Consider the following 26,360-nt stretch of genomic DNA (forward strand, 5'->3'; position numbering starts at 1 on the left):
TCCAAATCCAAATCCAAATCCAAATCCAAATCCAAATCCAAATCCAAATCCAAATCCAAATCCAAATCCAAATCCAAACCCAAATCCAAATCCAAACCCAACCCCAAGTCGGAAAACCCGTTCACGTTAAATGATTAAATTAAAGTCATTGCGTCTAGATCAGACGTTCGAAGTAGTTTTTGATGATAAAAGCCCACCGACGTCTTGTAACTCGACGTGTACGTCCAAGGGCACATCAAGTGAGACGTCAGGCGAAGCTCGGTAGAGAGGAAGGATATGAGAAGATGGGATATCACTCGACGCCGCGGGTGATGTAAGGCGTGACGGGGGAGATGTAGTAGTACGGGGGGAGAGGACACCAAGATCCTCGAAAAAAGCTCTGCTTCCACGACGGAACCTTTGAGTATCGGCATTAGGGGGTGGGGAGGTAGTATTCAAGTGCCTTGTATTTGAATGGGGCTGTGGTTGGTCCTGTGCCAATAACCCGCCCACATCGAAGAAGGATACCCGGCGGGATAGAGATGCCGGTGTTGGAGGGGCCTCGCGCGGCTTATTCGTCTTGATATATTCGTGCGGACTGATTTTGACATCGAGGCTGTCGTCTGCCGATATCCGGTCGTCCGAAGAACGGCTCTGGTGGAATGACCATGCCGGGTCTATAGATCCTGTCCGTGCCACGGCGAGGGGAACAGTATGGGCAGGTATCGGAGCTACAACTGATGTAACGGACGAATAGAGCTTGGGATCTAAGCGGATACCCATGCCCGCAGCTAGATCTGAGTCGCTACCCCACTGGTGCTGCATAACGGTGTTGCGACGGACACCACTGGAATCCATGCTTTCGCTGACGGATGCAGAGCCCTGGGTGCGTTTATACTTCAGTTTCTTAACGCCGCGGTCACGTACAAAGGAGCCAATCACGACGGCGTTCGAGACCGCTGTTGCGGCTAGAATTTCGAGAGATGCGATGAGGGATCGGTAGGGTTGGGCACCGTAGTGGTTGATGACATTTGGGACTCGATAACAGGTTATGGCGACTAACACTAGAGAGAGACAGAAGAGGACGACGAGGCCGAGTTTGCGCTTCATTGGTATTTGGGCCATGAGGATTATCGGAACGGGAAAGGCAACGAGGAGGAGATCGGTGATGACATCGCAGGTACCCATTGTAATGAGGTTGGCGTAACCCGAGCGACAGCTAGTCCCGGGATCAGGGACAACCTGCCAATAGTGGTAAAAGGGCTGGCATTCCGCTAGAGTTGCGATGACCACGGCAATCAGTGTAGATAAGAGAAAGAAATGGATGAAGCGTAGGAAGATGGCGACGGAGCGGCGCCAGACCATGCCGGTGACTCGTTGAAAGAATTCACAGACGGTCAATTTGGCCATCCAAATACTGAACATTTTGTTAGTACCACAGCTGTCGGTCGCCAATAAGGGTCAGGGGGAGGTTTTACAAGATCGCGTAAAATATCCGAGCCACCAACACCAGCTTGCTGCCGATCTCTCTCTTGGATATCTCCTCGGCCGTTAACCCGTCTGTTTTGACATTGTTGGTACCATAGATCAAGACGAAATGCACCAAAACCATGCGAATGGTCAGTGGAATAATACTGAGCACCATCATCTTATCCTCGCGGAAGAAGCGCTCGAGTCGAACGTAGCGGCCACATAATCGGACGACGATGATAGCTAGCGAGAAGCCCGTTGCCCACCAGCTCATCAACAAAGTCGGGTTAATCTGAGATCGCGACTCATAGTCGGGGACAATCGGGGAATAGAGGCCTCTCGGCTCCATGATCCCAGCGCCTCCGCCGAGGGAGGGGGGAGGTTTGTTGAATCGTCGATTCGAGGGAAGCCGATGTCTTTACATGACGCACGTGAGAGGTAGAACAGTGGGGAAGTGGATGCACGACGATCGGAGACTAAGATCGTCAAAGGGGAGAACGGTTTGAAGTACTCCAGGGAGGAGAAAAGAACATCGAAGCATCGGTCGGTCCCGGAGACTACGAAAGGTAAATATGAAACCCGGCTTGAAGAGGGTCGACTGGGAAAAGCAAACCTTTTGGACAGGATTAGATGATGATAACAGCAGCCAGTGACATGCTTCCCACTAATCTCATCCTTTGGCCCCGTCAGAAACAGCTTTGGGTCAAGCATAAGCGAGAGATATATGGCTAGGGCTTAACATACGCGCCACCTGGGAGAGTCGACTGTATCTTGGCCCCCTCCTTCGGTCGGTGTACGGGGTACGGTGTAGGTCCCGAACTATCGCGGGCCAACGGAGTCCGGAAGCTTTGACCGTCAAGTGGGAAAGGATGCGCTAATCACATTATACTCTCTGAGATTGGCTTGAGCTTCCTAGGGCAAAGTGTAATTTATCAGAGTCCAAGGGTACAAATGACAGCTCGAGGGCAATTTTAATCGAGCAACACACGTGCATGCTTCCCGTAAACGAGCTAGGTACCGTGGCCGGGTTAGACTCACGCTAGCTAATGGGGTTCTCTACTTGGGAGTGATGCCTAGAGGCACGGAGTTTTAAATCAAGCGTGGATGGGGATTGACTTTCGCCATTTGCCCGAGTCAGTTCGAGAGTATAGATAACACAGTAGACTTGATGACCGCTTCCTTACTCCTTCCACCCCCTCGGTTTCGACTTGCTCGAGCATACAAGGTTCTAGGATGTAAATTTGCCACCTGGCGAGATAACCCCGCTACTGATAGTACTCGAACCAGGACCAGGACCAGGACCAGGACCAGGACCAGGGCCAGGACCAGGGCCAGGACCAGGGCCAGGGCCAGGACCAAGGACCAGGAGTGAGGGCTAGCCCCAGCCCCAGCCCAGCCCCAGTCCCGGAGGCTCGTGATAAACCACCCTGCCTTTGTGACCAACCAATTATTACCGGCGATAAGCTCTGTGAAAAGGTCCCATTCTTATATTCATGGTTCGGAGAATTGTTCATCTCCGTAATCCGGGCTCTGGACTTGTTATCTATGTTCTAGCATCGCGATCCAAGCTTACCCAACCACCGCAGCCGCCGCATCCTCCCGTTTCGCCTCATCCCGAAGTGACTGGAGGCCGACTCCGCCGTGCAATCCAGCCAGCACGGTCCGTAGCTCCTGCAGGAACTTGGTCACCTCCGGCTCCGTGCCGACCGTGATACGCAGACATCCCTCACACCCGTGCTCCTTGCCTCGGAATCGGACCACCACCCCGCGCTTCTCCGCCATCGCCTCGTAAGCTGCCAGAGCGGTGACGTTGCTCGGTCGGCCCTCTGCATCGGTGATCTGCGCGAGCAGGAAGTTGGCGTCATATCCGCCCAAGAACCGGCCTACGCCGGGGATCTGCGGTAGCTCACGTAGTAGCCGGTCGCGCTGGGCGACGATCTGCTCACGGTAGCTGCGCATAACGGCCATGTTGGGACCCGTTAACGCCGCCGATGCCAAAGTGCTCGTCGGGCTGGAGATGTTGTAAGGGGCTTTCAGACTGTTCAGCAGCTTGGTGATCTCGGGGCTGCTGTAGGCTACGCCGAGACGGATACCCGCGAGACCGAACGCCTTGCTCAGCGTCTGCATCACGACCAGGTTGGGCCACTCGTTCACCCACTCGGCCAAGCTGGAGCCCTCCTCGGCAAAGTCGATGTATGCCTCGTCCACAATGACCACTCCATTCCATGTCGGGTGCTCCAGCACTTTGCGAATGTCCTCCTTGCGGATCAGGTTGGCAGTCGGGTTACCCGGCGAGCAGATATATGCTAGTTTAATGGACGGGTCCGCGGACAGCGCCTCGTTGACCTTATCCGGCTGAAGGTGGAAGCCATTGTTCACGTCCAGCGGCACCTTGACGATATCGATATCATTAACCTGTGCGCTCACACTGTACATTCCGTAGGTCGGAGGACATGTCAGAATCTTATCCTTGCCGGGGACACAGAAGCATCGGAGCATGGCATCGATCGCTTCGTCTGATCCGACACCGACGAAGATGTTCTCGGGTCGCAGGGTCTTGGATGTGTGGTGGTGAGTATTACGGAGGTTGCAGAAGAGCTGCTTAAGTTCGATCTGGTGACTATACAGAACATTGCTTGTCAGAACATCTCGCTCGTAGCCTATGATCAAAAGAGTCACTCACGGATCGGGGTATCGGTTCAAGCCCAAGAAGTCAATCTCGGGCTTGGAGGCACCTGTCGCATCGCCAGTCTGAGATGCTTGCAATGCGCCTTCACTGTTCAATGCCAATCCCGGGCCATAGGCATTCTCATTGGCGTCGAGAAGCACGTTCGTGCCGTCGTCTTTGTAGTCACTGATTCGTTAGCGCGAGATCGGAGCCGCATCGGAGATGGAAGCATACTCTCTTGCGCAGCGGTAGGGCTGCAACTTCAAGATATTAGGACGGGCACAGGTGGCTAGATCAAACGGAGAGGTCCTTGAAGCCATTGTGAATTAGGTGCCGGGGACTAAAGCACGATGATGTCGAGGAGCAAAGTTGGTGGGGTGGCGGGGAATTTATCGGAGAGAAAGCGGAAGCGCTCCCAAGGTTGACTCACGGTGTACAGGAATGCGTGACTCAGACTCGCTAATTGAAATTGCATTGAGAATAGTTAGTTATTAATTGATTAAATTAACTAACTATGTATATGGCGTGATGACGTGTTCAAGGCCTTTTGTTAGTTGGTCCGTTGAGTCTCCAAATGTTGGCGTCGGCGCTCTCTCCGACCTCTCAGTTCAATGTGTATACTCTTTTCCCTTCCCAATGGTTCCAACCTCCACTGACAGACGGTGATGAAATTGGTGTAAATGAAACTTATATTTTTAACGATGCATAGTTATCCAATACATGGATTTAATACATGTGCCACACAACGCTGGCATATGCCTTGTCCGGGCTACACCATTCTGCGCCGGGATACTTCAAGAGGGCGTTCACTCCTTCTTGGTGCCCTTGGTGACAGGCTTTTCAATCGGATTCTTTTCTAGATCCCGCGCCTTCTTGTGCTTCTCTCGCTTTTCCATCAGATAATTCCAGCTCTTGCGAATACCCGCAGTGAAGGGTCCTTTGATCGTCTGAACTGTGCTGGGCCAGCGGATTGTCTTCATAATCGATGTTGACACTTCTTGTTGCAAGTGGTTATCAGCGGCAATCCGACGTTCAAACGGACCTCCCTCGGGCCGACGAACAATTTCTGAGTTCTTCTCATTTTGCTCTGCCATCATCTTATTGAACTCAAACCGCGGAATCTGGTACCGGGATTGGTACTGGAAATACACCTTCTCACGGAAAGCTTCTGGAAGCCGGCGGACCATATTCCCACGCTTCACTGGGTCCATATCCTGCACCATGGCTAAGATAGCATCCGGATCATCGATCCAATCGCTCTGATTACAGCGAGGGTCGTTGAAAGTGACATTCGGCAAGTTGTTGATCAGAGGCGCATACAGTCTTCGGAAATGTGCCATCTGGCTGGACACAATGTTGCGCACTTTCCCGGGGTCTTCCGCTGGAAGCACCATCCGGAGATCGCCCATATAACTAATGCCCGCGATAGTGCTATAGAGCTCGAACTCACTGAACCGTTCCGGGAGCAACAGCAAGGCAACTCGCAAAGCAGACAACAGGTTCATCTGGTTCGCCAAGCGGACCTTGGGGTGATCGCGCAGGATTTTGACCGGCTTTTGCAGCCGACCCGCAAGATATAAAGTGTTCCATGAGGTCAGATCTGTACAAAGGGTATCCAAATTGACCACACCGTACTTGATCAAGGTTCCGTTAACAGTGATGTGAGTGTTGAAATATACGCCTGCCCCAAACTTATCCTGCACTTGAGAGACCAGATATGATCCGAACGACCCAAGTCCGGAATAGTGGTCGCGGTGCTGGTGAAGATTTAATGAATGCCAATGTTGTGTGTATGAAACTCCAAAGATAAAGTCAATCATCTTCCCGGAGCCCTGTTGCATGTTTTTGATGGCTGCCGGGGGCGATGGATGTGTTGAACCGGCTGCGGCGGAACCGGTTTGTGTAAAGACACCTGATCCATAGGCAAACGCATATCGAATAGGCGCCCGGAACTGCCAAAGGATCTGTCGAAGAGCTTCCTTAAATTCCTGGTTGATAATCATATGCTGGTTTACACCGAAGTCCTTCGACGGGAGCTCGGAGAAGTTCGAGATCGCTAGGTTCGGGTTATGGTCCCAGTCCGACTCGGACAGCAAGGGAGAGGTCGAGAATGACGCGGAAGAAGGCCGTCCAGAGGGGACATTGTATAGTAAATTTGACGTAGACAGGTCGGATTTTGCAGATTGGCGGAAAGGAGAGTCGGAGGTCGGAGAAGATGGAATTGATACATAGCGAGCTGACGCGGGCAGACACAATAGAGGTGACAAGCGGGCACGAGACCGCCAGAGAGAGCTGAGGCCAGCAGTCCGAGGGGAAACCATCTAGAAAGACACACAATTATCAGCACGGAAATCCAGCCAGATAGTGTTTCGAGTTCTGAATCGTACAGTTGGGCGCATGTCTGCGAAGCGGAAGAGAAGGAGCGGAGCACGCGGGCTCAAAATAGGACGATCAAAAAAAATCAGCGCTCCCCACCATGGAGTGCGTCTACAAAATTCAATGGGCAGGGAGACGTTGAATTGAACTCGTCTCACGCTGGCTCCGAACACTTGCGGGTCTGACGTCGCCCGGGGGCTGACTAAATTGGTCACGTGAATGCGCGTTTGGCATAACAACGGAAGTAAACACGCCAAACACTCCGCAATCAACATCGACAAATTCGCCAATTAACGACAACCAGAGCCCCTGTGTCTGACGCAGATTCAGGGACCGATAGTTCCTCCTGCAAATCTGCATAATGAGCACCGATATGGATACATTCGCGGCGCGCCTTGCCAGCTTTGACACCGTGCTTAAACCCGAGAGGCGGTCCTCGACCACGAAAAGCTCCAAAACGATCGGATGGCCTCACCACAGTCCTTCACCAGCCGAGGTAAGATCTGGAACTATCAAAATCGTAGCGACTCAATACTGACACAGAGGTTCTTTAGTTGGCGCATGCAGGCTTCTACTACAAACCCTACGAAACAAACCCCGACAACACAACATGTTTCCAGTGCAACCGCGCATTGGATGGATGGGAGGAGGAAGATAATCCGATCACAGAACATCTCAAGCACTCGCCGGACTGCGGCTGGGCGATCATCATGGATATCCAGCAGCGAAGCTCGAACCCGGCTACTATCGAAGACCCGACCGGTGACCGTATCACCCAAGCTCGAATCGCGACATTTGGAGCGGCCTGGCCGCATGATGGAAAACGCGGATGGGTCTGTCAATCGGAGAAGGTAAGATGAATGAGCTTCTCATCGGGTATCATACTAATAAGGACATCAGATGGTTGAGGGTGGATGGTACTTCTGCCCGAGTGAAGAGAGCGATGACCTGGCCAGTTGTCCCTACTGCAAGCTCTCGCTCGATGGTTGGGAGCCCAAGGACGATCCTTTGTAGGTTACAGCCCCGCCTTTGCCTAATGCGGAGGGTACTAACATGTCTAGTGATGAACACTATCGCCGCTCCTCGGATTGTTCTTTCTTCGTGTTCGCTCAACCTCCTGCCAAAAAGGGCAAAGGATCCAAATCAAAGAAGGGCCGTACTTCCAAAGCATCATCCCGACTCTCGACCCAATCCGTTGCCACTACTACATCCGAAGCTCTTGAAATGGATGTCGATGAATCAATGGACCAGAGCATAATGTCCCAAGCGACTGTCAAGCCGAAGACTTCCAAGAAGGGAACTAAGGGCAAGGGCAAAAGCTCGAAGAGCAAGAAGGAGGATGTGGAGGTAGAAAGCCAGGTGGATGTCGACGAGATCGAGCTTGTACAGTCTAAGCTTGAGCCGGTGAAGCCCAAGCGTGGCACCAAAGGAAAGAAGCGAGTCAGTGAAGAGATGAACAATGACGAGCCGGAGCCAGTTCAAGAAGACTTCCACGAATCTCCCCCTCCTCCAGAACCACCAGCGAAGCGACGTGCGACAAAAACACGCAGCAGCGTTTCCCAAGCCTTCGATTATGACCATATCATGGCGGATACGGGCTCAGTGGATGAAGCACCTCAGGAGGAAACTGCCAAGAAGGGTCGCAAGAAGAAGGGCACATCCAAAAGCCGCAAGGCCTCCGATGTGTCTGTTGCTTCTAAATCTACGTCCAAGGCGCATGTACCTCGCGATTCAGAGTTGGAGGCCGCTTTAGAAGCCGGTCTTGACGCAGATGTTCCCGAGCCTGCAGAAGAAGAAGAACAGGAACCAGAGCCTGAAAAGCCTCGCCCATCAAAGAAGAACAAAGGCGGCAAGAAAGCTAAGGCTGCTGCCGAGTCACCCGAACCCCCGCAGGAACCAGAAGAACCCGAATTCGACCAAGACGAGCAGCCAGATGCTGCTGTGGAGCCGCATGTGCCTGAAATGGAGGAGCACCAAGTCCCGGAGGAGCCAGAGGAACCCGAAGAACCAGTTCTCAAGTCGAAGCTAGCAAAGGCATCTAAAAAGAAGGGAAGCAAGAAGAGCAAGAAGGAAGAATCTTCAAAGGCTCCAGCTACTCAAGACATGTCCGAATTCAAATCTGCAGCCGAGGACCGACGTGAATCTGATCGCCACGAATCTTTTGTCTCGGTGGAAATCACAAACAAGGAATCCGAGTCTCAACGAGAGCCTGAGACAGAACCCGAAGAAAAAGTCGTAAAGAAAAAGTCCTCGAAGAAGGATGTCAAGGCAAAGAAGTCAAAAAAGTCCAAAAAGACGGAAGAGTCACCTCCCCCAGAGCCGGTCCAGGAACAAAGAGACTTCAGACCGCCATCTCGAGACGTCGACGACGTATTCGGAACGCCAGATGATATTTCCGATCAAGTCGAGATGGTTGCAGCACCTCATGCACCCTCTCCGGAGCCACCTGTCGCCCACGAAAGGACACCAGTGCCAGTAAAGACGACGAAACGATTTAGTGACATTCCTCAGGAGGAGCATCTTGCACAGTCCTTCTCTGAATCGCAAGGGTCGGCCAGGAAAGAACGGCTAAAGCCTCAACGTACCTCCGAGTCATCCAACAGAGCAGTGTCACCACTTCCGACAGCTCGTCTGAGTACGCCATCCATGTCGCCACAGTCCTCTGATGCTGAAAACCATCCCCCTTCATCCCGTCCTTCAACAACCGGGCCGGCTGTACCGTCAGCATCCAAGGAGCTCAAGCCCCGAACCCCACTGGTTGCCAGCACCCCGTCTCCGTCGAAGCGCAATGCCAATGCTGGATTCCCGCCATCCGGACATCCCTGGACGCCTGTGGATATTGATGAGGTTCTCTTCGGGGAGGCCAGTGATAAAGAGAATGCCGACTTGGTCGGTATGTTCAAGAACGTCAAAGGAACTTTGACCAGTCCGGAGAAGAAGATGACGGTAGAGGAGTGGATTGTGTGGAATGCAAAGAACGGCGAGGAGCACCTGAAGAGAGAGTGTGAACGGCTCGTCAGCCAGTTCGAGAAGGAGGGTGGCCGGGCCATGCAGCGGCTCGAGGCCATCGAGTGCATGGATTAAGCGAGCATTGTGTGGTGTTTTCGGTTTTTGGAAGGTTAAGGTCCTGGGTTCAGGTGTTTGTCGGAGTCATGGAATGATTTAATATTTCAACATTTGCAATGCAATGCTCCTCACGAAAGAACGCCTCTTTATGAACGAATTGAAAAACAGGCCCCCAAACGCCATGGGTATCATAAGTAGACTGTGCGCCCTCAAGTTCTTCATCATGCAATGATTCCTAGTCTTCCTTCCCAGCTGTCCTCCTGCTTAACATCATCCTTGCCCTTCCGACGCTTCTCATTCCGCTTGCGTCTCTTCTCCTCCCTCTCCTTTGCATCGATTTCCTCTCGCTCCCGCAATCTTTCTCCAAGATCAAGCTGCCATGCCCTCCGTTCTTCTTCCTCCCGAACTCGCTTCCTGTGCGACAACATGCGCAGACGCATCCGCACATCCTCCACGGTAGCACGTTTCACCTCTCCGCTCTGACCAGTCGCAATCAAATGCTGCTTGCTGTTATAGTGCTCCACTAGCTGAATATTGTCCTTGAAAGTAAGGTCACAGTCTTTGCAGTAGAATCCAGCTCCGGCGCCTCGTTTGCCCATCGAGGCTCCGGCGGGCACGATCGTCGTTTTGCCCACCATTGACGCGACATCTAGTCGCTTGGCACGTGCAGTTGTTTCCTCGAGGGAGGAGAAATCAACTGGCGCATGGTATTTTTTGCCCAGGAGCTTCGCTTCGTATCGGGCTTTGCCTTCAGCCTTGCGCTTCGCTTCTTGGTCGGCTGCCTTCTTGGCGTATTCGTCGCGGTCCCATGTTTTGCGGAACTCCGTGTCCGAGGCTGGGGTGCCGGTGGCGTTCGGTTGAGACATTTTGTGTGGGTTTGGGGTGTTGAAAAGGTGGAGGTTTCCTTGCGACCATTTGAAGATCGAGGTTGATGGGACCGTGGCGGTGTTAGTAAGCGGGTCTGGAGTCCCAACCATGGGGGTTCCACGTAGAGCTGCGGCTTGTTAGGTTAGTGTAGAACTGGTCTATATCTTGTAATACCGCTCTTTAAAGGATCAATTTAGATATTTGAAGTAACCGGAGCCTGTATTTGTGGTAGGAGATAATTAATTGGTACTCCAAATTGTGGAGGTGTCTATAGTACTGAGATCCTCGCCATGCCCACACCGATTGATCGCGCAATGGCTATTTGCTATTTGTCGTGCCGTGTCGCTATTGCTACTGCCTGAAATTTAACAAGAGTATCAGTTCCATTTCGGAGAGTAATGTCGACGTGGCAAGTACTTGAGGCAACAGCTTATCAGCCACCGTAAGCAGAAACCTAGGGAAACATAAGACGAAGCCGCGTCCCTCACTTGAGCCTCATCAACAAACAAAATGGAGGGACAACACGCTCCTACTCCCGACCATGCAAAATCCAGGGCTCACAGAGGTCTGATGAGCTTGCCAACGGAGCTTCATACCCTGATTGCCTCTTATTTATCATACCCGGACGCTCTGGCACTGAAACATACCAGCTTCAAGTTCAACTCTCTGGTCTACACCGGCGTTCACTTAAAAGTCGACTGGCTTGTCGAGCGCTTCGAGCGCAAGCTCGAGTGCCCCATGGAAAAGTGCTCCTTCCGCACAGATGAACAGTTCTGCAACTGGCGTATCCGCCGGATCATGGAGCGGCGACGATGGCACCTGGAATGCCGCCAAGTACCAGGGGGTTGCTGCGTCGTGGATGGTCAAACGTGTCGCAAGGTCTTGATACCTTGGCTAAAGAGGTCAGGTCCCCGGAAGGTGACCACGAGGTTGTCACTATGGGGACGTGAAGGTTTGTTGATTGTTTTGCTCTTTCTGTGGCCAAGGCTGACAATGGTTATTCCCTTCAACTCAGCTCTGATAATCTGCATTATTGCATTCTTGATGGAATTTGCATGGAATATGGTGCAGAGGTAGGACATCTGTGGACCATGTTCGTCTTCCAAGTTTCTGATCAATACCCACAGGACCTACGATGAAGACAAGCGGAGCAACAGCCCACTGACTTACTTCGCAATGAAGCTCCCCGATCGGTATCGATTCACTTGATCAAGTGGATCGGTCCTGCACATCCAGAATTGATCATTTTCGGTGAAGACATCGGAAGTGTGCCGACGATTGCAAGCGATCTTGCACCGCCATCGGTGCTCCAGGAGAGCTTCCCTTAGTCCACCCCGCAGAGAAACAAGGGAGATCACATTCACCTGCATGTCCATGTGACTAATTGAATGACCTGTTGATGTCAATGCTGTAATGTACAGCGCAGATGAACCAACCAGATCGCAGGGAGCACGGCGGCAGCAGGATGGGCCAGATCAGGTCACCCTACACCAGCCAAAACCAGGATCGGCAAACTGCAGTGGAGAAGAAACAATAATTGCGAGCTGGACCAGCCTGTACAGTACAGACTGCAGCTGGTCCCTGGTCCAGCTCTAATCCGGATTATCTTATCGCTGACGTCACATCGACGTGTTCGTATACTGTGCATAGAACTACTATTTAATCCCTTCGTCTTCAATCACTAAGGGTTCTGAAAACTGAACTATTCACCTTAAAACATACAATCATGTCTGCCGAAGGAACCATCAATACCGCAACGGGCAACCACCCCGTGGACCCCTACAAGTCGAAAAGCTTCGAAGACCCGCCTCTCCCTCAGAAGATTGAGGACCTGGCAAACTTCATTTCAGAGATCAAATTTGGCATGTTGACTACCCACCAGTCAGAGGGAGAATACCTGGCTTCAAGATGCATGGCCCTTGCCGCCCAGGTAAGTGACTCGTAATGGCTCAAACGAATCCTTTGGAATCGAAAAAGCTAACTCAAGTGTGATCCAGGAGCATGGCGGTATTGACCTAATTTTCCACACCAATTTGTTCTCCGGAAAGACTATGGACCTCACTGCCCACCCTAAGGAAGTCAACATGTCCTTCCTGGACCCTATCTCTGGCGCCTGGGCCTCTATTTCCGGCACAGCCACCGTCGTCTCCGACCAAGCAACTGTTCAGAAATATTACTCGACAGCCCTGAAGGCATGGATCGGTGACATGGGTGATGGTGTGCACGATGGTGGCCCTTCAGACCCTCGTATTGGTGTCATCAAGCTGGAGGCCAAATTGGCTACACACGTTGCTTCCAAAAAGGGAATTCTCGGCCGTGCTGTCGATACCGTTAAGGGTGCTGTCCAGGGCAATGTCCCCGATATTAACAGCATTCGGGAATTAACCGCGGAGGAGTTGGCTGAGTGTGAGTACCCTGACTTTAACGATTTGTGTAGCTCCATACTGATCGATTACAGGGCGCCGAACACATGCGTCATCTTAAGTTATATGACATTATGATTCTATACCCGTGTTTATGATTACTTGAGATAAAGATAAAATTTCCCGGGCTAGGCTTGTGATGGCCGATGATCTGGATAAGAACTTCTTCATGATGAATCAATTCCACTCAGTAGCTTATAACATTGATTTCCGCCAACTTCTCTAAGAAGTGTTAGTAGAAAACAACTGGATGGTAACCATGGACCCATACCACTTTGGTGGCGTTCTCGTTGCTTGTCCTCGTGACAGGAGGCTTTTGAACGACCGAAGCGTTTTGCGTCCAGTTTTTTCCGCTGAGCCGGACGCCATATCGCTGTCTCTGTCTGACGAATTCGATACTAAACTTTTGAATCCTCTGTCTTGGCTGGGCTTTCTTTTTGGAGGAGGGGGCAACGCAAGGTGCATATTGGCAATTACTTGATTGAGGTAGACTCAGACTCTTGGATGCCATCGGCAGTGGAAAGCCTAGCTAATAAGTATTTATACTTTCCTACATGCAAGTTATGATATTCTCTTCCCTCCACGATAACGTCTCGACCTGCGTGCAAGGATTGATGGCTAAGCTCGCTCCGACTTGCCTCATTCAAAATAGGCAAAGAGGGGTCTCCCGTTATTAAAGGCTGATTACTAGTGTTGGAGCATTGAGCCTCGCTGGTACCTGCTCATGTCAGGAGATCAGCGCTAGCGTTGACTGTTATCATGATAAGACGAGGCATCCCATAGATAAGTCTTCGGTTGCAGCTTAGCGAATGCCATTCGTACATTACATATAGATATGAGCTGGTCATTTTGGTGAGACTAGAGTAATCCTTTACTATCAAAAGACCATTCGTCGATTCCCAGCCAAACATTTAATATTATCCCAGCGGCTTCAGTCTCAGATGCTAGCGAAGACGGCAACTCCCAAAGACCCGGTACATTCACTGTTCTTTCATCTTCACCTTCGGATTCAGAATCATAGCGGTTCTCAGGCGAGTAGATTGTCACCGTGTGCAGATGCGGGAGGCGTGTCCTCTTATGCCTAATCAAATCAGGAAGAAAGCTATCATATCCATCAGGTTCACAGTCATTTTGGAATCGATAGAGGTCTGTATCGTCATAAAACACCTCCAACACCTCCAAATTGGGAGGTAAGCATCTCCAAATCCTGAAACTTTCATCCCATCCACGGAGAAATGCATGATAGATTTGAAGTGTTTTCAAGGCCGTGAACTCGCTGAGGATGATATGAGGCCCAGTATATAGCCCTTCATGCACACAGCGCGGCCTTGTCAGGATCAGCTCTTCCAGTGTGCTCTTTTGTGACTGCAGTGCGCGCACAAAAGCAGTAGTCGTCCACTCCTTGGCAGGTTCACCCTCAGCATGGCCGTCCCACTCGCCTTGCTCAACATCGTAATGAAGGGATTTCAAAACCGCTGGCCAGCTTAATGTAGATGCAAGAGCCTCTTCATGCGCTCCACATCCTAGAAGTCTCAGGAACTCAACGGGTGAGGTGCCAACATGCGAGTCATCTTCAAATTCCAGGGGCGACCAGTCATTGAATGTGTGAATGGTGAGTGTGTACATGCTCGCGTACCAGAAGAAGGGGACGAGAGGGAGAATGGAGCAATCGGCTAGGGAGTCTCCACATGAAATGGATGCCGAAGTAATGAATTCATTGAGACCCGGGTTCTGCTGTAGGGTCCGATTGAGCTGGTCCAGTGGTCTTCTCTTTCCACCGAAATTGTAATCGCGGACAAGGATGTCACGGTACATTATTGGCGTTAGAAGATCATGAAAGCGATGGCAAAGGAGTATCAAAGAGCGCAAATATCCAGTCATCCGTGGTTGGTCATGGTCGATAGCGTCACGGTAGGCGTCCCCAAGCCTATAGAACGGCACTTGCACTTCGGCTTCCTGAATGCCTGCTTGCAGGTAGTCGACAATGAACAGAATGATTTCATTGGGAAGGTCTAACAGGCCTGCCATGATTATTGCTAGGCAACAATTCCCGATCAACTCCGCATTTTCGATGAGAATAGGGTCAAGGGCTGCTGACGGCCTAGCCAGATGTAGATTAGTGCATTTTGACAGACAGAGGAAACTATTGGAAATCAGTTCATGAACGTGAACTGAAAGTGCATAGCCCTCAAATTTAAGATTCCATATGTATCCATTTCGCGCTTCCGGGGGAAAGCTGCTTTAATAAAATACACCGAGCCAACAGTGAGGCTTTCACGACACGGTGCCAGACCCAGATTCACAGCTCATCCTTTCCACTGTCTCCTTGTCTTTCAAAATCAGGAGACATCTTCTTAGCCATCGCAGCCAGGATATCAATAATCAAATCAGCTGCTGCCACTGAAGTCGTTTCCGCGGCCGAGTCATATGGCGGACTGACTTCGACAACATCGGCGCCAACCAGATTCAACCCTTCGAGGCCCTTGATGTATCGCTTGAGCTCACGAGTCGTCCAGCCTCCAGACTCAGGAGTTCCAGTCGCAGGCGCAATACTCGGGTCCAAAACTGCATTCAGATTGTCAGCAGGGAAGTTTCCTGATCACAATGTTGTTGTAGACCACATACCGTCAATGTCAATAGAAAGATATACCGGGTTGTTTCCAACAACATCTAGCGTCCGTTTAACAATTCCATCCACTCCAATATCATCGATCTCACGAGCCTCAATACGATGGAACCCAACAACATCATTGTCGATCTCATAGTCTTTGAGTCCAAACAATTTGGTGCGCAATCCTCCGTGAACACTTGCTCCTTTATTGACACATCCCTCCCTACTCGCATGCCAGAAGAAAGTTCCATGAGTGATGGCCGACTGCTCGGACGAGATACCTGTATACCCCTCATACGGATCCCAAGTATCAAGATGCGAGTCGAGATGAATAACCGAGATGGGACCATAAACAGTCTTCAAAGAGCGCAAAATCGGCAGCACTATCGAGTGATCACCGCCCAAGCTGATAATTCGTGGATGCGACCACCCACCCGATGTATTAGTCTGATGGTGAAGGACCTGGCGGTAACCTTGTTCCATCTGCTTGAAAGCATGAGCTGCATCGAAAGGTGTGAGGGGAATATCGCCACAGTCCACAATGCTCAGACCCTCCTCAAATGGATCAATTCCCCAAACTGGATTATAGCTGCGTCCTTTTTTCTCGCGAGAGGAGCCGGCGCGGATGCCTCGGGGGCCAAAACGTGCGCCGGGTCGATATGATGTGCTGGTGTCATATGGGAAGCCGAGAATGGCGATATCTAGGGGCTATACTAACTCTGTTAATCGTATATAGTAGATGTGGTGGGAATTTTGGACGAACACGTTCGTGGTCGGCGGCTAGACATCGTTCCCAGGGAAGATGGGCAAAAGTCACAGGTTGAGAGAAGGGAAGATCTTTATCCAGGTCTGAGCAGAACTCAAGGTTAGTTCTCTGTGTCATTTAGAGTATGATCTCACAATAATATACCTTCAATCGGATGCTCGTAGCCAACTCCAACATTGAGAGCGGTTGCAGCTTGAATGAGTAGCAATAATCTGGTCGGCAACTTCATTTTACGATATTTGATTAGATTTCAATTTCTCAAGGCTTCTCAACCTTTTTTCTCTTTTGCATTATTTATAGTCTGCCTCTAAATTTTCATGGGCGGGGTTGGGTGGGCCCTGTCTCTGGTCTCGCTGGCTCTTGCCCTCTAACAATGATAAGCATGGCCCTGTGTTATTACTGCTAGCACCCCGCCTCCGCAACCCCACCACAGCCTTGCTCAAAGGGCAATCAACTCGATTCAAATAATTTTGATAAATCCCTCATGCGAGTCATATAATCTCGCACATAGGTCGGGATTTTTTGTCACTAAGATTGGAAGCTTGGGGAAGGACTGCATGCTAAATAGGCAGCGTGAGACCAGAAGGGGCTGCCGCAGTTCGAATCTGCAGAAGTAATGGTGCTTAGCTGTATGAGCTTGCTGGATAAGGGAAGTTCCCGCCTACCTAATTTGGGTACCTACATCTAGTTACTGGGTGAATTTGGCGCAGGCACAAATCGAGCAGATAGGAAGGACCGAGAAGGCTCGGAGAAACCCAGGACAGTGACTTGAGACGAACATTTTATCTAAAATTCCCGATCATTCCTTCTTTTCTTTTCAAATATGTTTTTAAATGTTTCAAGTTCTTTCTCGTAAGATTTTATATACTGTGCTTGTTATCCATGGTTCATTGTTCTCAGCCAAGGCAGAAACATCAAGGAGGAAGAAGCTGTGCGTCTCCAAGACTAGATGAAACGCTACCTTTTCTTTCGCGCTCTTGAGCATAGAAACTTGTTGATAAGACTCGAATCATTCTGCGGTCGGTCTTTTTTGAAGGTGTACGCGGCACCCGAGTAGCTAGCAAGAACAACGTCGGAATCATATAGAGCGGGAGGGAATCGGCAAGTACTTTCTTGATCTGGGTTACCTTTTCGGAAGCCATTCGATCTTGTTTTGCGTCTTTCAAAGAAATCTCTGCCGTCTCGGAGTTGTTTGGATGGTCGCTGAGGTACAAAAACGCCGCTAGACAAGGATCATCTTTGCCATCAATCACGCCGAGAAGGTCCACTACAATGGCATCTTTGGGCGCAAGAGATCTCCTTGCAAGGTGCTCGACTTCAATCACATCAATTCGACATCCGTCAAGCTTGACAATCGTGTCTTTGCGGCCGATGTACTCGATCTTCCCATCATGCGTCCATCGTGCCAGGTCTCCTGATTGATATAAGCGGGCGGACTGTCGATCGGGATGAAGCTTGTTCAACCAAGGTGGTACCCCTTCAAGAAAACCAGCTGGCTTCGTGCGGTCAGATGCTTGGTGATTCTGGTCAAGGTAGCCCCGTGAAAGATGGGGTCCTTCGATCACGATTTCTCCCACAGCGCCAATGGGCATCAGCTTCGCAGGAGTCAGCGGGTCGACGATCCAGATCGCACCACTTGATGGCTTTCCAATAGTTGCCGGTGAGCTGTTAGGATCATGTACATCATCGTTATAGGCACAACAGACGGCTGCTTCGCCCATACCAAATTGATTGATGAGCGTTGTCGAGCTTCCAGCCCAGTTGCTCAGAAGATCTTTTGGAAGAGGCTCTCCACCGACACATAGAATTCTAAGATTGCTCATAGCTTTTGGGCTTGCTTTTATGGCAACGGTAGGTGTTAAGAAAGCGATATTAGCGTTGAGCATCTGAATGTTGTCGGCCAGATCCTGAACAGTCTTCATCGGCCCTGGTACACAGCAGCAGCCTCCTACGATGAGAGGAACCAAGAACTCCAAATTACTGATGTCGAAAGCGTAATCATCAAAATGCAGGAACCTAGTGTCTTGATTCAGGCCAAGGTTCCGCGCATAGTCCCTGATTGCAGAGGCGTAGGACCGATGCTCTTGTACAATGGCCTTGGGCCTACCTGTGCTCCCAGAAGTGAACAAAACCGTACAGGCATTAGATGGCTGAGCGGATGCACAAGAGGTTCGGTGATTTCTCAATGGACATTTATGTAGCCATTCAGGGGTGACCGCGATGACCGTATCAATACGATCGCGGAACTGATCTGCAAAGACAGGATCACTCAACATGATCTTGGCGTTGGTGCGACGGATCACCGAGTTGAGATAGGCAGGTGGATTGCTAGCGTGGATCGAGATGTACGCTCCTCCTGCGCGCAGAATGGCCAATCGAGCTACTATTGCCCATGTTGATTTCTGAAAGCTACTCAAGACAAATGTTTCAGGCCGCACACCCAATCGAGTGAGATGTCTTGCTAGTCGGAGAGAGAGATTATCCAGATCCTGGTAGGTCAAATCTCCATCAAATGAGCGCACTGCAAGTTTGGTTGGATACCGTTGGCAGTTTTCCAAAATTAAATCGTGTAGGCATTTAGAATGTGAGGCTCCGTTGGTATACGTGAGGCTCTGGATTATATTGTAGTGCCATTTCGAGCAGTAGTCAATATCTTCGAGCTTGTAACTCCCTGGGTGGGTTGTGATTTGCTGTAGAACGGCTTGAAAGGTCCGTAGCATACTCTGATTGGAAGATTTGGCGCCTCTTTCTATATTCTGGATAGTAGCAATTGTTTGTTTCTCGTTCTCAATGACGATGAGCTGGATAGTGAACAAGGACAGAACGTCAGAAATAGAATATCTATGCCTCAAGCAATGTCACAAACGTTTCAAAGTCTAGCTTACCTCGAGGGCTCCATTATCTGAGCTTGATGGAACAGGATATCGCTCTGGAGTGGCCAGATACCTGAGTGCTGAAGTGCAGACATGGCGGGAAAGGGGGAGCTGCGAAAGTTGGGCGCCATAGGATTGTGAGGAACTCGACACTGCGAAAGCTTCTGTGGCCCCTAGAGCTTTCAGGAGCGACCGTACATCCCATTCTGGATTCACTCGCACCGTGTACACCATCGGAGTGCTCGGATCGAATTTCAGAGCGGATCCCTCATCATAATTTATGCTTATCACCTCCTCTGGCTGGAAGCAACGAAGAGTGAGAATCCATGCAGCCTTCAGAAATGTTGATTTATCGATCGATTGCGATACTAGACTCTCATGTGAGCACCAAAACTGACCCAAGTCAAGTTCACTGGCGTCCTCAGATGAACCAGCCGTTTTGGTGAAAGCTAGAGCATTCCTGCCAGGAACATCGTCCACAGGGGGAGGAACCAGTTCCGCCAGACTTGGAGCCATGCCTCATGAGTTGGTGTAAAAGGTGCAAGAGATGATAAGGCGAGGTCGAATGTTGCTTTCGCAGTGCAGGGAAGGAGTTGATCCTGGCAATTGATGGGTATCGTGGGGATTCGATGTAACTTGCAATTGCAAAGGTACTTCAGTAAATTCCACACCTCGTGCATGGACTCAGATCCGCTCGACACATTCCAAATCCCGTCAATCCTATTCGCCAAGGGGCGACGAGCTTAGCCTGCAGCTCCTCACCGATGAACCAGGCGCTTCTGCTGGGGCAATCCCTTGGATGACGAAAATCCCTTGGGGATGTCACATCTTACATGAGGGGGTGAATCCTGGCAATCTGTCAGGAAAACAGTACAAAATGAAAACAGAGAAAACACTACTGATACTTCCATGTGGCGATCAGGACAACGGGACAGAACAGGGGAAATGGAAGCCTACGGGATCTAGAGCTGTTCAGTGATGATGCGAAGGTTTGTGGTTCGTGCCAAGTGGCTCGTATGCATCTTGTATCATTCACGGTATCGTGTATTCTGTCAGGTATTGTACCATGGCATGAACGGTGTTCGTCCACTAGGATCGACTCCACTGTTTCTCCTTGCCGCACTGGAGTCGTACTAGGCATAGTGCTCGTCAACATGGAGCACGCCAAATCTCGAGGCCCCTGTCATAGACAAGTCGAGTCACCATTCTTTCTTGGTTTTTGAAATGCCCTTCGGTTCAATTATTATTCATTACTTCACTTCCAAAAAGTTTCCGAGGAACCTAGTTGTCATGAATGGACATGGCTTTCTACCGTGTAATGGCGGAGCGCCATTGGATCACGATTTCCACAGTGGCTGGGGTTCAAATTATTCAATGCGCGGCTTCATCGCTGATGATCGGGCTCGTGAGCTTTGGAAGCAATACTCTGAGAATCCTGGCTCTGTTGAGCGCCAATACCATGCAATTCTGAGTGAATACACGGAAAACTTCCATAATTTCTTCCGGGGTTATTGGCCCATCTCTTTGCACGCTCATGTCAGTGATGTCTTGGTCCCTACGACCATGGCCACACTGATTCTGAACACTGCATCGACCAGTCCTTTAGTAATTGAGTCGCCCGAGCTCTCTCCCATGTTGAAGGAAGATCCGGAGCCGGAGAAAATACAGAATTTTGTTCGGAACTTGCTGGGGTGGACCGATGTTCATGTCACAGCACCCCGATTTGCCGTTGTGGACGGAATTTACGGTGGGGCGTTTGGACCGTTAGTAAGTCTTCTCTTTCTCAAGCTCGTTGAGTCCTAATCACTGATATTTCCAGGCCCTTGTGTCGTCCGAATGGGAATACAATATCATTGGGACGGGCCAAGCTCCGGTGGTGATCCGAAAAGAAGACTTGTCTATAGATGTTCTCCCAGAGAAGCTCGTTTTTGCAAAGCAGCAAGGCTGCATAGCAGTGATCGTCGACTTGGTTAGCACTTCAGATGGATCAGTATTCCCCCCTGATGACTTCGCTTTATTGCAACGCTCTTGCCATCAAGCGAATCTTTTCCTCGTGGTGGATGAAGCCATGACGGCGATCCGATGTGGTGCACCATGGGCATGCCAAAGACCCGAATACTCCCAAAGTGATCTAGAGCCGGACCTGGTTGTCTTTGGGAAGGGGTTATGCGTCAGCGGCATTTCCATCAACTTTGATGGTGCCATGATGAAATCCCTCGGCTTTGGCAAGAAGTCTCAGATGCTAAGGAGTATTCGTTTCTGGAGAGCTCTAACTAGCCGTCCAGTGGCTCTCCCGGTCTTAATTGAAGCCTTGGGAATCTTGAACATGGCCCAAGCAGAAGATTGGCCAGCTCGCAGCGGTGAAATCGAGAACGTGATCAAGAGTTTTGTACGTGATCACGCAAAGACTCTCTGTGAAGACAACGAACCGGTACGTGGCCTAGGCGCTATGATAGCAGTAAAAAGGGATATTTCCACGCATTTCCGGGTTATGGCGGCAATCCGACGTCGCTCCCCTTGGGTCCGATGGCTCCCCAAGCTCGACAGTGCAGCGGGAAATCGCAAGGCACTCGATCGGTATTTAATGGGGTCTGAGAGTAAGTTTTATCGACAAGAATTAGCCAAGGAAGCCGAAATTCAACAGACACTTCCGCTTTGGTGTTTTGTTTGTGGGATAGACGCCTCATCACCAGACTGGTGTCGCACTTGCTTCTTGGCGTGCTGTGGTCATGATGATTGTGTGGAAAAGTTCAGCGTACACAAATGTATTTAAGTCAGAGGGCTCTCAGGCAAGAGTGATTATATTTCAGCTGCTCAAGCCGACTCTGGTTACTCTTTTAACTGCCCAGGTGATATTACAAATGTAGATCTCGAGTCACATCGATATTATGTGCTTTGCTGCTCTGGAGCATTCGACCGAGCACCCAAGAAAATCAGAGCAACGAAGCCTGCTACAAAGGACACGACCCCTAGTAAAATTAATAAACATATCATTCGAATTTGCAGATAACTTACCTAGACAACATTGCAGTTCGAAGTATCCAAAGGTTTCCACCACAAACTCCGCCAAAAGAGGACCGGTCATCAGACCAGCCATCCAAGTCATACTAGTCATGGCAATGGCGCGAGAATAGCCTCCATTGGAACCAAATTTACCAGGCTCGAGGGCTTCAAGAGCGTCAATTGTTTCTGCAGGAAATGTACTTAGCTTGTGTTGGCCTTGCAATTGCGGCTCACTTACCAGTCGCCTCCATGGATCCCACCCCGTTCAATAGGCACATCAGGCACCCGATCATTGCCATGCAAACAACGTAGAGGCTCTTTTCCGAAACCCCTCCTTCCCACCGGAATCGACTGTCGCCAGGGACTCCCAAAAGAATGATAAACGGTACCAGACTAAAAAACCCCACCATTGTCGGAGTCCGCGATCCCACCTTGTCTTTCATCCATCCTACTGGGGCAGCCAATAACATGCCGGGTCCCTGAATCAATCCTAATAACAATCCGACATGGAGAGCTCTCCAACCAAATGCCGACCGTACGTGTACCGCCAGGGTACTTTCGAAAGAGCCAATTAGCAAAGCAAACACAAAATAGCAGAAAATTCCTGCAGAAAAACGCATTTCGCGAAACAGACAAACGTAAAAGTACCATCCTCGCACCTCTGAAGAAGCTGAGCGATTAGGCTGTTCGCCGTTGGTAGCGGGCAGATCATCATTCAAGAGAGGCTCTCGCTCCTGGTCTCCAGCCATGCGCTGGGGTTTGACAGGCTTTTCCATCATTATGAGACGCATGATAATGTCCACGAAGAGAAAGCTGGCCGCGCCTGCCCACGCGCACCAATAGCCTCCCACTTCAAACAATAGTCCTGCGACAACAGGCCCGGCAGTGGTTCCCGCCGCTGTGAGTGTGGAGCTCAGGCCAGCAATCTTGCCCATGTGCTCTGAGCCAATGTTTTCGGTCATCGTTGCCATGCCTACAATCCACAAGGCATTGCTAGCAATGCACTGAAAAAAGCGACCAACAAATAGCCACACCACTGCACATTCAGTCAGTCAGATTCGGGACGGGCCAATTAAAGACTAGCGAAAGAGAATGTCCCAGTTTACGTACAGTTGGTTGTCAGTGATAGACAAGCGATACTGATCAGGGCCAGTACAAGGATTGTCAATAACAGTGTCTTTTTACTAGAGACTGCGTCGGCTATTGACCCGATAAATGGACTTGAAACCACAGACACAAAGGCGCCTTCGGTCAGGAAGATAGACGTGTACCTCTGGGTGAGAGATGGTTCCAAGCCGATTCGACGCTCTAGCACCGTAGGGAGCAAAGGTAGCATGAAGGCGAAGAGCAGTTCATCTGGAGTTCACAGTAAGAATTTGGCAATTTCCGACGTACACAATATCCTATCTCCTTCTCAAGCCTTGCCACTTACCGGTGAAAAGTGCCAGACTCATCGTACTGATAATCCAAGTATCGGATGATCTCCAGGAATAGCCCCACGGCATGCCATCCTGCCTTTGAAACGTGGTAGCACTTGAACACCGAAGCCTTTCAAGGAAATAGGGCATTTGCTGATGGCTGTGGTGAGCAGAACCCTCATCAAGTCTGCGCTGGCTTATTCCGAAAGAGATACTTCTAGTCGTTATTTTTCTCCGTCGTAATTAGTATTACGGGGTATTGGTCTGCGGAGCAGGAAGCCGGGCAAACACCTGGTTTTATTTGCCCCCTTCGTGGATCCTTAACCCACCAACCACAATGTTTAGGCTGTGCATTCCAAAGCAGCCCGAACCAGAATTGGCCTATCCACGTCTGGTTTCCCTAATTAGTGGCTTTTAGCTAGCCCATTCAAGGGCCGTTAAGGAGCTTGGCCCTTGAACTAAGGGGGGATTCTTGTTCGGCCCACTTCATATGCAGGAGACGTACGGTGATTTCAGGGTCATCACCATGAACGAGCCTGCAGGAGCCTAAATACAGAAGTTCGTTGGCCCCCGTATTCGGTTTCATTCGATCGGTATGCGCTGAGTGGTTGCCACGTCATAGCTTACATCCAATGAAATCGAGCCTAGAGGCCCTCCTTGGGTCTGTTCAGCTAGCCAGTGTCTCCTGTAGCTGGGTCTATTATCTCCGTCACCGTCAAGACTGCACAGATGGACCCAGATTGCCCCAAGGTTGAGGTTCCTGTACGTCCAAATCTTGATCATTGGAGGAGCCATTACCCTCCCAATGATAGTAAATGAATATGTCTATCTTGGCTCTTGGCCGATCTCAAGAGGTCTCTCTACGCGGTCGGAGCTCCTACTTTCACATTCCTGGGATCCACGGCCGGCCAAGTATGCTCTGGGATGAGCCTAGAGATGTATCGGAGTACAGGAAAGGGGCCTCGCACATATAATCTATCCTTTCCCGGTCTGGCGTAGAGCGTATTTGGCTCTGTACGAGGCAGGCCCCCTCATTTCAACCAACTCGAAATGGCTGAATAACAATCCTTCCGGTTATCCAGCCGAGCGTTTGCTTATACTTCCTATGGGAGTTTCAAGTTTTGAGACAGCTTCTCAATTGTCGGGGGAACAAGCACTCGCGAACGGCGTGAACCTCAAGCACAGTATGTCTTTTTTCGAGGGATATTCTTTCGAATAATTAAAAAAATGATCTAACAAGGGTTTCAAATCCACAAGAATCCAAGGCTATGTCGGAGGGAATCTGAATGGGAAACTGTCTCAAATAACTACCACTCATAACATTCGATCCTCTAATTTGGCTTCGGTTAACATTATCCGGTCATTACCGGATTTCGCGAGTTTATATGGACAGTCGTTTCAGCTATCCGCTCACATGGTGGCTAGATTTGATGCCAAATATTATGCTTAAATTTCAATCATTTGACCCTGCCTGGGCTGTCAATCATGATAGTAATCTTGATCAGAGCCTAGCGTTGTGGCAAGATCTAAACCCGAATATATGTTTCGAAGAGGGCCGTGTCAATGCATTCCTTCAGGAGACGTTTGGACTCTCTCTCTCTCGGCTCTACAATTAGCCCTGAGTCTGAGCTTTGATCTTTCCACAAAGATACCAAGGGCCTATCACTGAAAGTGAACGATATCTATTCGGCCTACACCTTAGGCCATACCCACCGCGAGCTACAAACCTGGAAGGAGAAGTATTACCCGAGCAATCATTTTGGCTCTTTATTTTCTCTGAAGATCTTCGCAAATCCATCAATGAACTCTATAGCGTGTCAAGCTAGATGCTCCTTGATGTTAACCAACTCAATGACCATATCGGCTCTCTAGACTATACTTAGGTATTTGTTTCTGCAAATGTACATTCGACAGCGAGTCATTGTGGATCAGGATTAGTTTTCACGAGATAATTCTAATCGAATCCACCCAATGATTTGACAAAAAAGGTGTATAGCTTCAGTCAGCAGACCGAAGAAGCCTCTGGCAAGCTTGCTTGCAGCAAATACAAGTAGGATAAGAAGATGAACATCTGCTATTGCACCAATGCTTGTAAGCATTCTCAAGGCTGGCAAAAGCCAGTCAGTTTGAGTGAGGGCGAAGTCCTCGAGTTTCAAGAGGAGTAGGGTATATTGGCGGTTTTTTCAAAATGTTCTACGCTACTACGGTCTACACAGCCGACAACAAACTCGACAATCCATATACCACCCTTCCACCGTCTCGAGACTTGCAGGCTCTCAAGGCTTGTAGGTGAGGAGGCCTTCCAATTACTTTCAACACACTGGGAATTGCCGCACTGGCCTTCTTCTAAGTACAGGTTGCGGGCGAAACAGTGCGCCATGGCGTGGCTTGGTATGCTTCCAAGTCATCTCAGTATTTCAATCCAACATGATTCAAACCATCTTCCTTGCCTCTTCCACTGTAGTTTTAATAGATTGTACAATCCATTCTGACTCCAAGTTCAGCCAGACCGAGAAAAAGGTAAGAGGCCTCGTCTTTCAAATCTACCTATGTGGCGGTCTATCACATCGCAGCTTCACGATAAGACTGATAATAGTTGGAGAAATTGAGTGTAGCGGTGAGGCGTTGACTGATAATGCGACCTGTCAAATGTCAGATGCATGGCCCCCACATCAATATTAGAGATTGAGCCGCATTCCAAGCCAAGATTACAGCCCTTGCAGCAAATCGGAAGAAGTTGCCTTCATTGAGCATGCGAGGCGTACTGGCTTTTTAACTTTTGCGAATTGTCGCTCTAGTGGCAGACTCGCGTACGAAGCTGAAGCAAGGATGACCAAGAA

The 26,360-nt window shown here is 50.1% G+C and overlaps 12 protein-coding genes across 12 annotated transcripts; 4 read left to right on the forward strand and 8 right to left on the reverse strand.

Annotated features, from left to right (window-relative positions):
* Nucleotides 1-159: 159 nt before the first annotated feature.
* On the reverse strand, nucleotides 160-1,798 carry N7443_001312 (putative integral membrane protein Pth11-like; the record flags this gene model as incomplete). Its single annotated transcript, XM_056881368.1, has 2 exons — nucleotides 160-1,396; nucleotides 1,458-1,798. The coding sequence occupies 2 exons, from the start codon at nucleotides 1,796-1,798 to the stop codon at nucleotides 160-162; spliced, it is 1,578 nt and encodes a 525-aa protein (XP_056746606.1).
* Nucleotides 1,799-3,018: 1,220 nt separating this feature from the next.
* On the reverse strand, nucleotides 3,019-4,437 carry N7443_001313 (histidinol-phosphate transaminase; the record flags this gene model as incomplete). The annotated part of the gene is made up of 3 exons (XM_056881369.1): nucleotides 3,019-4,069; nucleotides 4,133-4,303; nucleotides 4,352-4,437. The coding sequence occupies 3 exons, from the start codon at nucleotides 4,435-4,437 to the stop codon at nucleotides 3,019-3,021; spliced, it is 1,308 nt and encodes a 435-aa protein (XP_056746607.1).
* Nucleotides 4,438-4,923: 486 nt separating this feature from the next.
* On the reverse strand, nucleotides 4,924-6,516 carry N7443_001314 (phosphatidate cytidylyltransferase; the record flags this gene model as incomplete). Its single annotated transcript, XM_056881370.1, has 2 exons — nucleotides 4,924-6,438; nucleotides 6,505-6,516. The coding sequence occupies 2 exons, from the start codon at nucleotides 6,514-6,516 to the stop codon at nucleotides 4,924-4,926; spliced, it is 1,527 nt and encodes a 508-aa protein (XP_056746608.1).
* A 338-nt stretch (nucleotides 6,517-6,854) lies between these two features.
* On the forward strand, nucleotides 6,855-9,577 carry N7443_001315 (baculoviral IAP repeat-containing protein; the record flags this gene model as incomplete). Its single annotated transcript, XM_056881371.1, has 4 exons — nucleotides 6,855-6,989; nucleotides 7,048-7,344; nucleotides 7,394-7,503; nucleotides 7,555-9,577. The coding sequence occupies 4 exons, from the start codon at nucleotides 6,855-6,857 to the stop codon at nucleotides 9,575-9,577; spliced, it is 2,565 nt and encodes an 854-aa protein (XP_056746609.1).
* A 203-nt stretch (nucleotides 9,578-9,780) lies between these two features.
* N7443_001316 (U4/U6-U5 snRNP complex subunit SNU23) lies at nucleotides 9,781-10,425 on the reverse strand (the record flags this gene model as incomplete). Its single annotated transcript, XM_056881372.1, has 1 exon — nucleotides 9,781-10,425. The coding sequence occupies one exon, from the start codon at nucleotides 10,423-10,425 to the stop codon at nucleotides 9,781-9,783; it is 645 nt and encodes a 214-aa protein (XP_056746610.1).
* A 511-nt stretch (nucleotides 10,426-10,936) lies between these two features.
* On the forward strand, nucleotides 10,937-11,635 carry N7443_001317 (uncharacterized protein; the record flags this gene model as incomplete). The annotated part of the gene is made up of 3 exons (XM_056881373.1): nucleotides 10,937-11,378; nucleotides 11,442-11,499; nucleotides 11,554-11,635. 3 exons carry the CDS (start codon nucleotides 10,937-10,939, stop codon nucleotides 11,633-11,635), a joined length of 582 nt encoding a protein of 193 aa, XP_056746611.1.
* A 517-nt stretch (nucleotides 11,636-12,152) lies between these two features.
* N7443_001318 (blue light-inducible protein Bli-3) lies at nucleotides 12,153-12,910 on the forward strand (the record flags this gene model as incomplete). The annotated part of the gene is made up of 3 exons (XM_056881374.1): nucleotides 12,153-12,356; nucleotides 12,424-12,832; nucleotides 12,885-12,910. The coding sequence occupies 3 exons, from the start codon at nucleotides 12,153-12,155 to the stop codon at nucleotides 12,908-12,910; spliced, it is 639 nt and encodes a 212-aa protein (XP_056746612.1).
* A 797-nt stretch (nucleotides 12,911-13,707) lies between these two features.
* Nucleotides 13,708-14,877, reverse strand: N7443_001319 (Phosphatidate cytidylyltransferase; the record flags this gene model as incomplete). Its single annotated transcript, XM_056881375.1, has 1 exon — nucleotides 13,708-14,877. The coding sequence occupies one exon, from the start codon at nucleotides 14,875-14,877 to the stop codon at nucleotides 13,708-13,710; it is 1,170 nt and encodes a 389-aa protein (XP_056746613.1).
* A 271-nt stretch (nucleotides 14,878-15,148) lies between these two features.
* N7443_001320 (agmatinase) lies at nucleotides 15,149-16,343 on the reverse strand (the record flags this gene model as incomplete). Its single annotated transcript, XM_056881376.1, has 3 exons — nucleotides 15,149-15,414; nucleotides 15,475-16,168; nucleotides 16,224-16,343. 3 exons carry the CDS (start codon nucleotides 16,341-16,343, stop codon nucleotides 15,149-15,151), a joined length of 1,080 nt encoding a protein of 359 aa, XP_056746614.1.
* Nucleotides 16,344-17,140: 797 nt separating this feature from the next.
* On the reverse strand, nucleotides 17,141-19,615 carry N7443_001321 (non-ribosomal peptide synthetase; the record flags this gene model as incomplete). The annotated part of the gene is made up of 2 exons (XM_056881377.1): nucleotides 17,141-19,027; nucleotides 19,112-19,615. The coding sequence occupies 2 exons, from the start codon at nucleotides 19,613-19,615 to the stop codon at nucleotides 17,141-17,143; spliced, it is 2,391 nt and encodes a 796-aa protein (XP_056746615.1).
* Nucleotides 19,616-20,473: 858 nt separating this feature from the next.
* N7443_001322 (uncharacterized protein) lies at nucleotides 20,474-22,210 on the forward strand (the record flags this gene model as incomplete). The annotated part of the gene is made up of 3 exons (XM_056881378.1): nucleotides 20,474-20,866; nucleotides 20,919-21,696; nucleotides 22,131-22,210. 3 exons carry the CDS (start codon nucleotides 20,474-20,476, stop codon nucleotides 22,208-22,210), a joined length of 1,251 nt encoding a protein of 416 aa, XP_056746616.1.
* Nucleotides 22,089-23,670, reverse strand: N7443_001323 (uncharacterized protein; the record flags this gene model as incomplete). The annotated part of the gene is made up of 4 exons (XM_056881379.1): nucleotides 22,089-22,288; nucleotides 22,341-23,138; nucleotides 23,213-23,458; nucleotides 23,535-23,670. Coding segments are annotated over 4 exons (1,380 nt in total), but the record flags the coding sequence as incomplete, so codon positions are not given.
* Nucleotides 23,671-26,360: the final 2,690 nt, after the last annotated feature.

This window comes from Penicillium atrosanguineum (genome assembly GCF_028827265.1).
Source record: "Penicillium atrosanguineum strain IBT 20685 chromosome Unknown utg000001l_segment0_segment0, whole genome shotgun sequence".
Classification (NCBI taxonomy): Eukaryota; Fungi; Ascomycota; class Eurotiomycetes; order Eurotiales; family Aspergillaceae; genus Penicillium; species Penicillium atrosanguineum.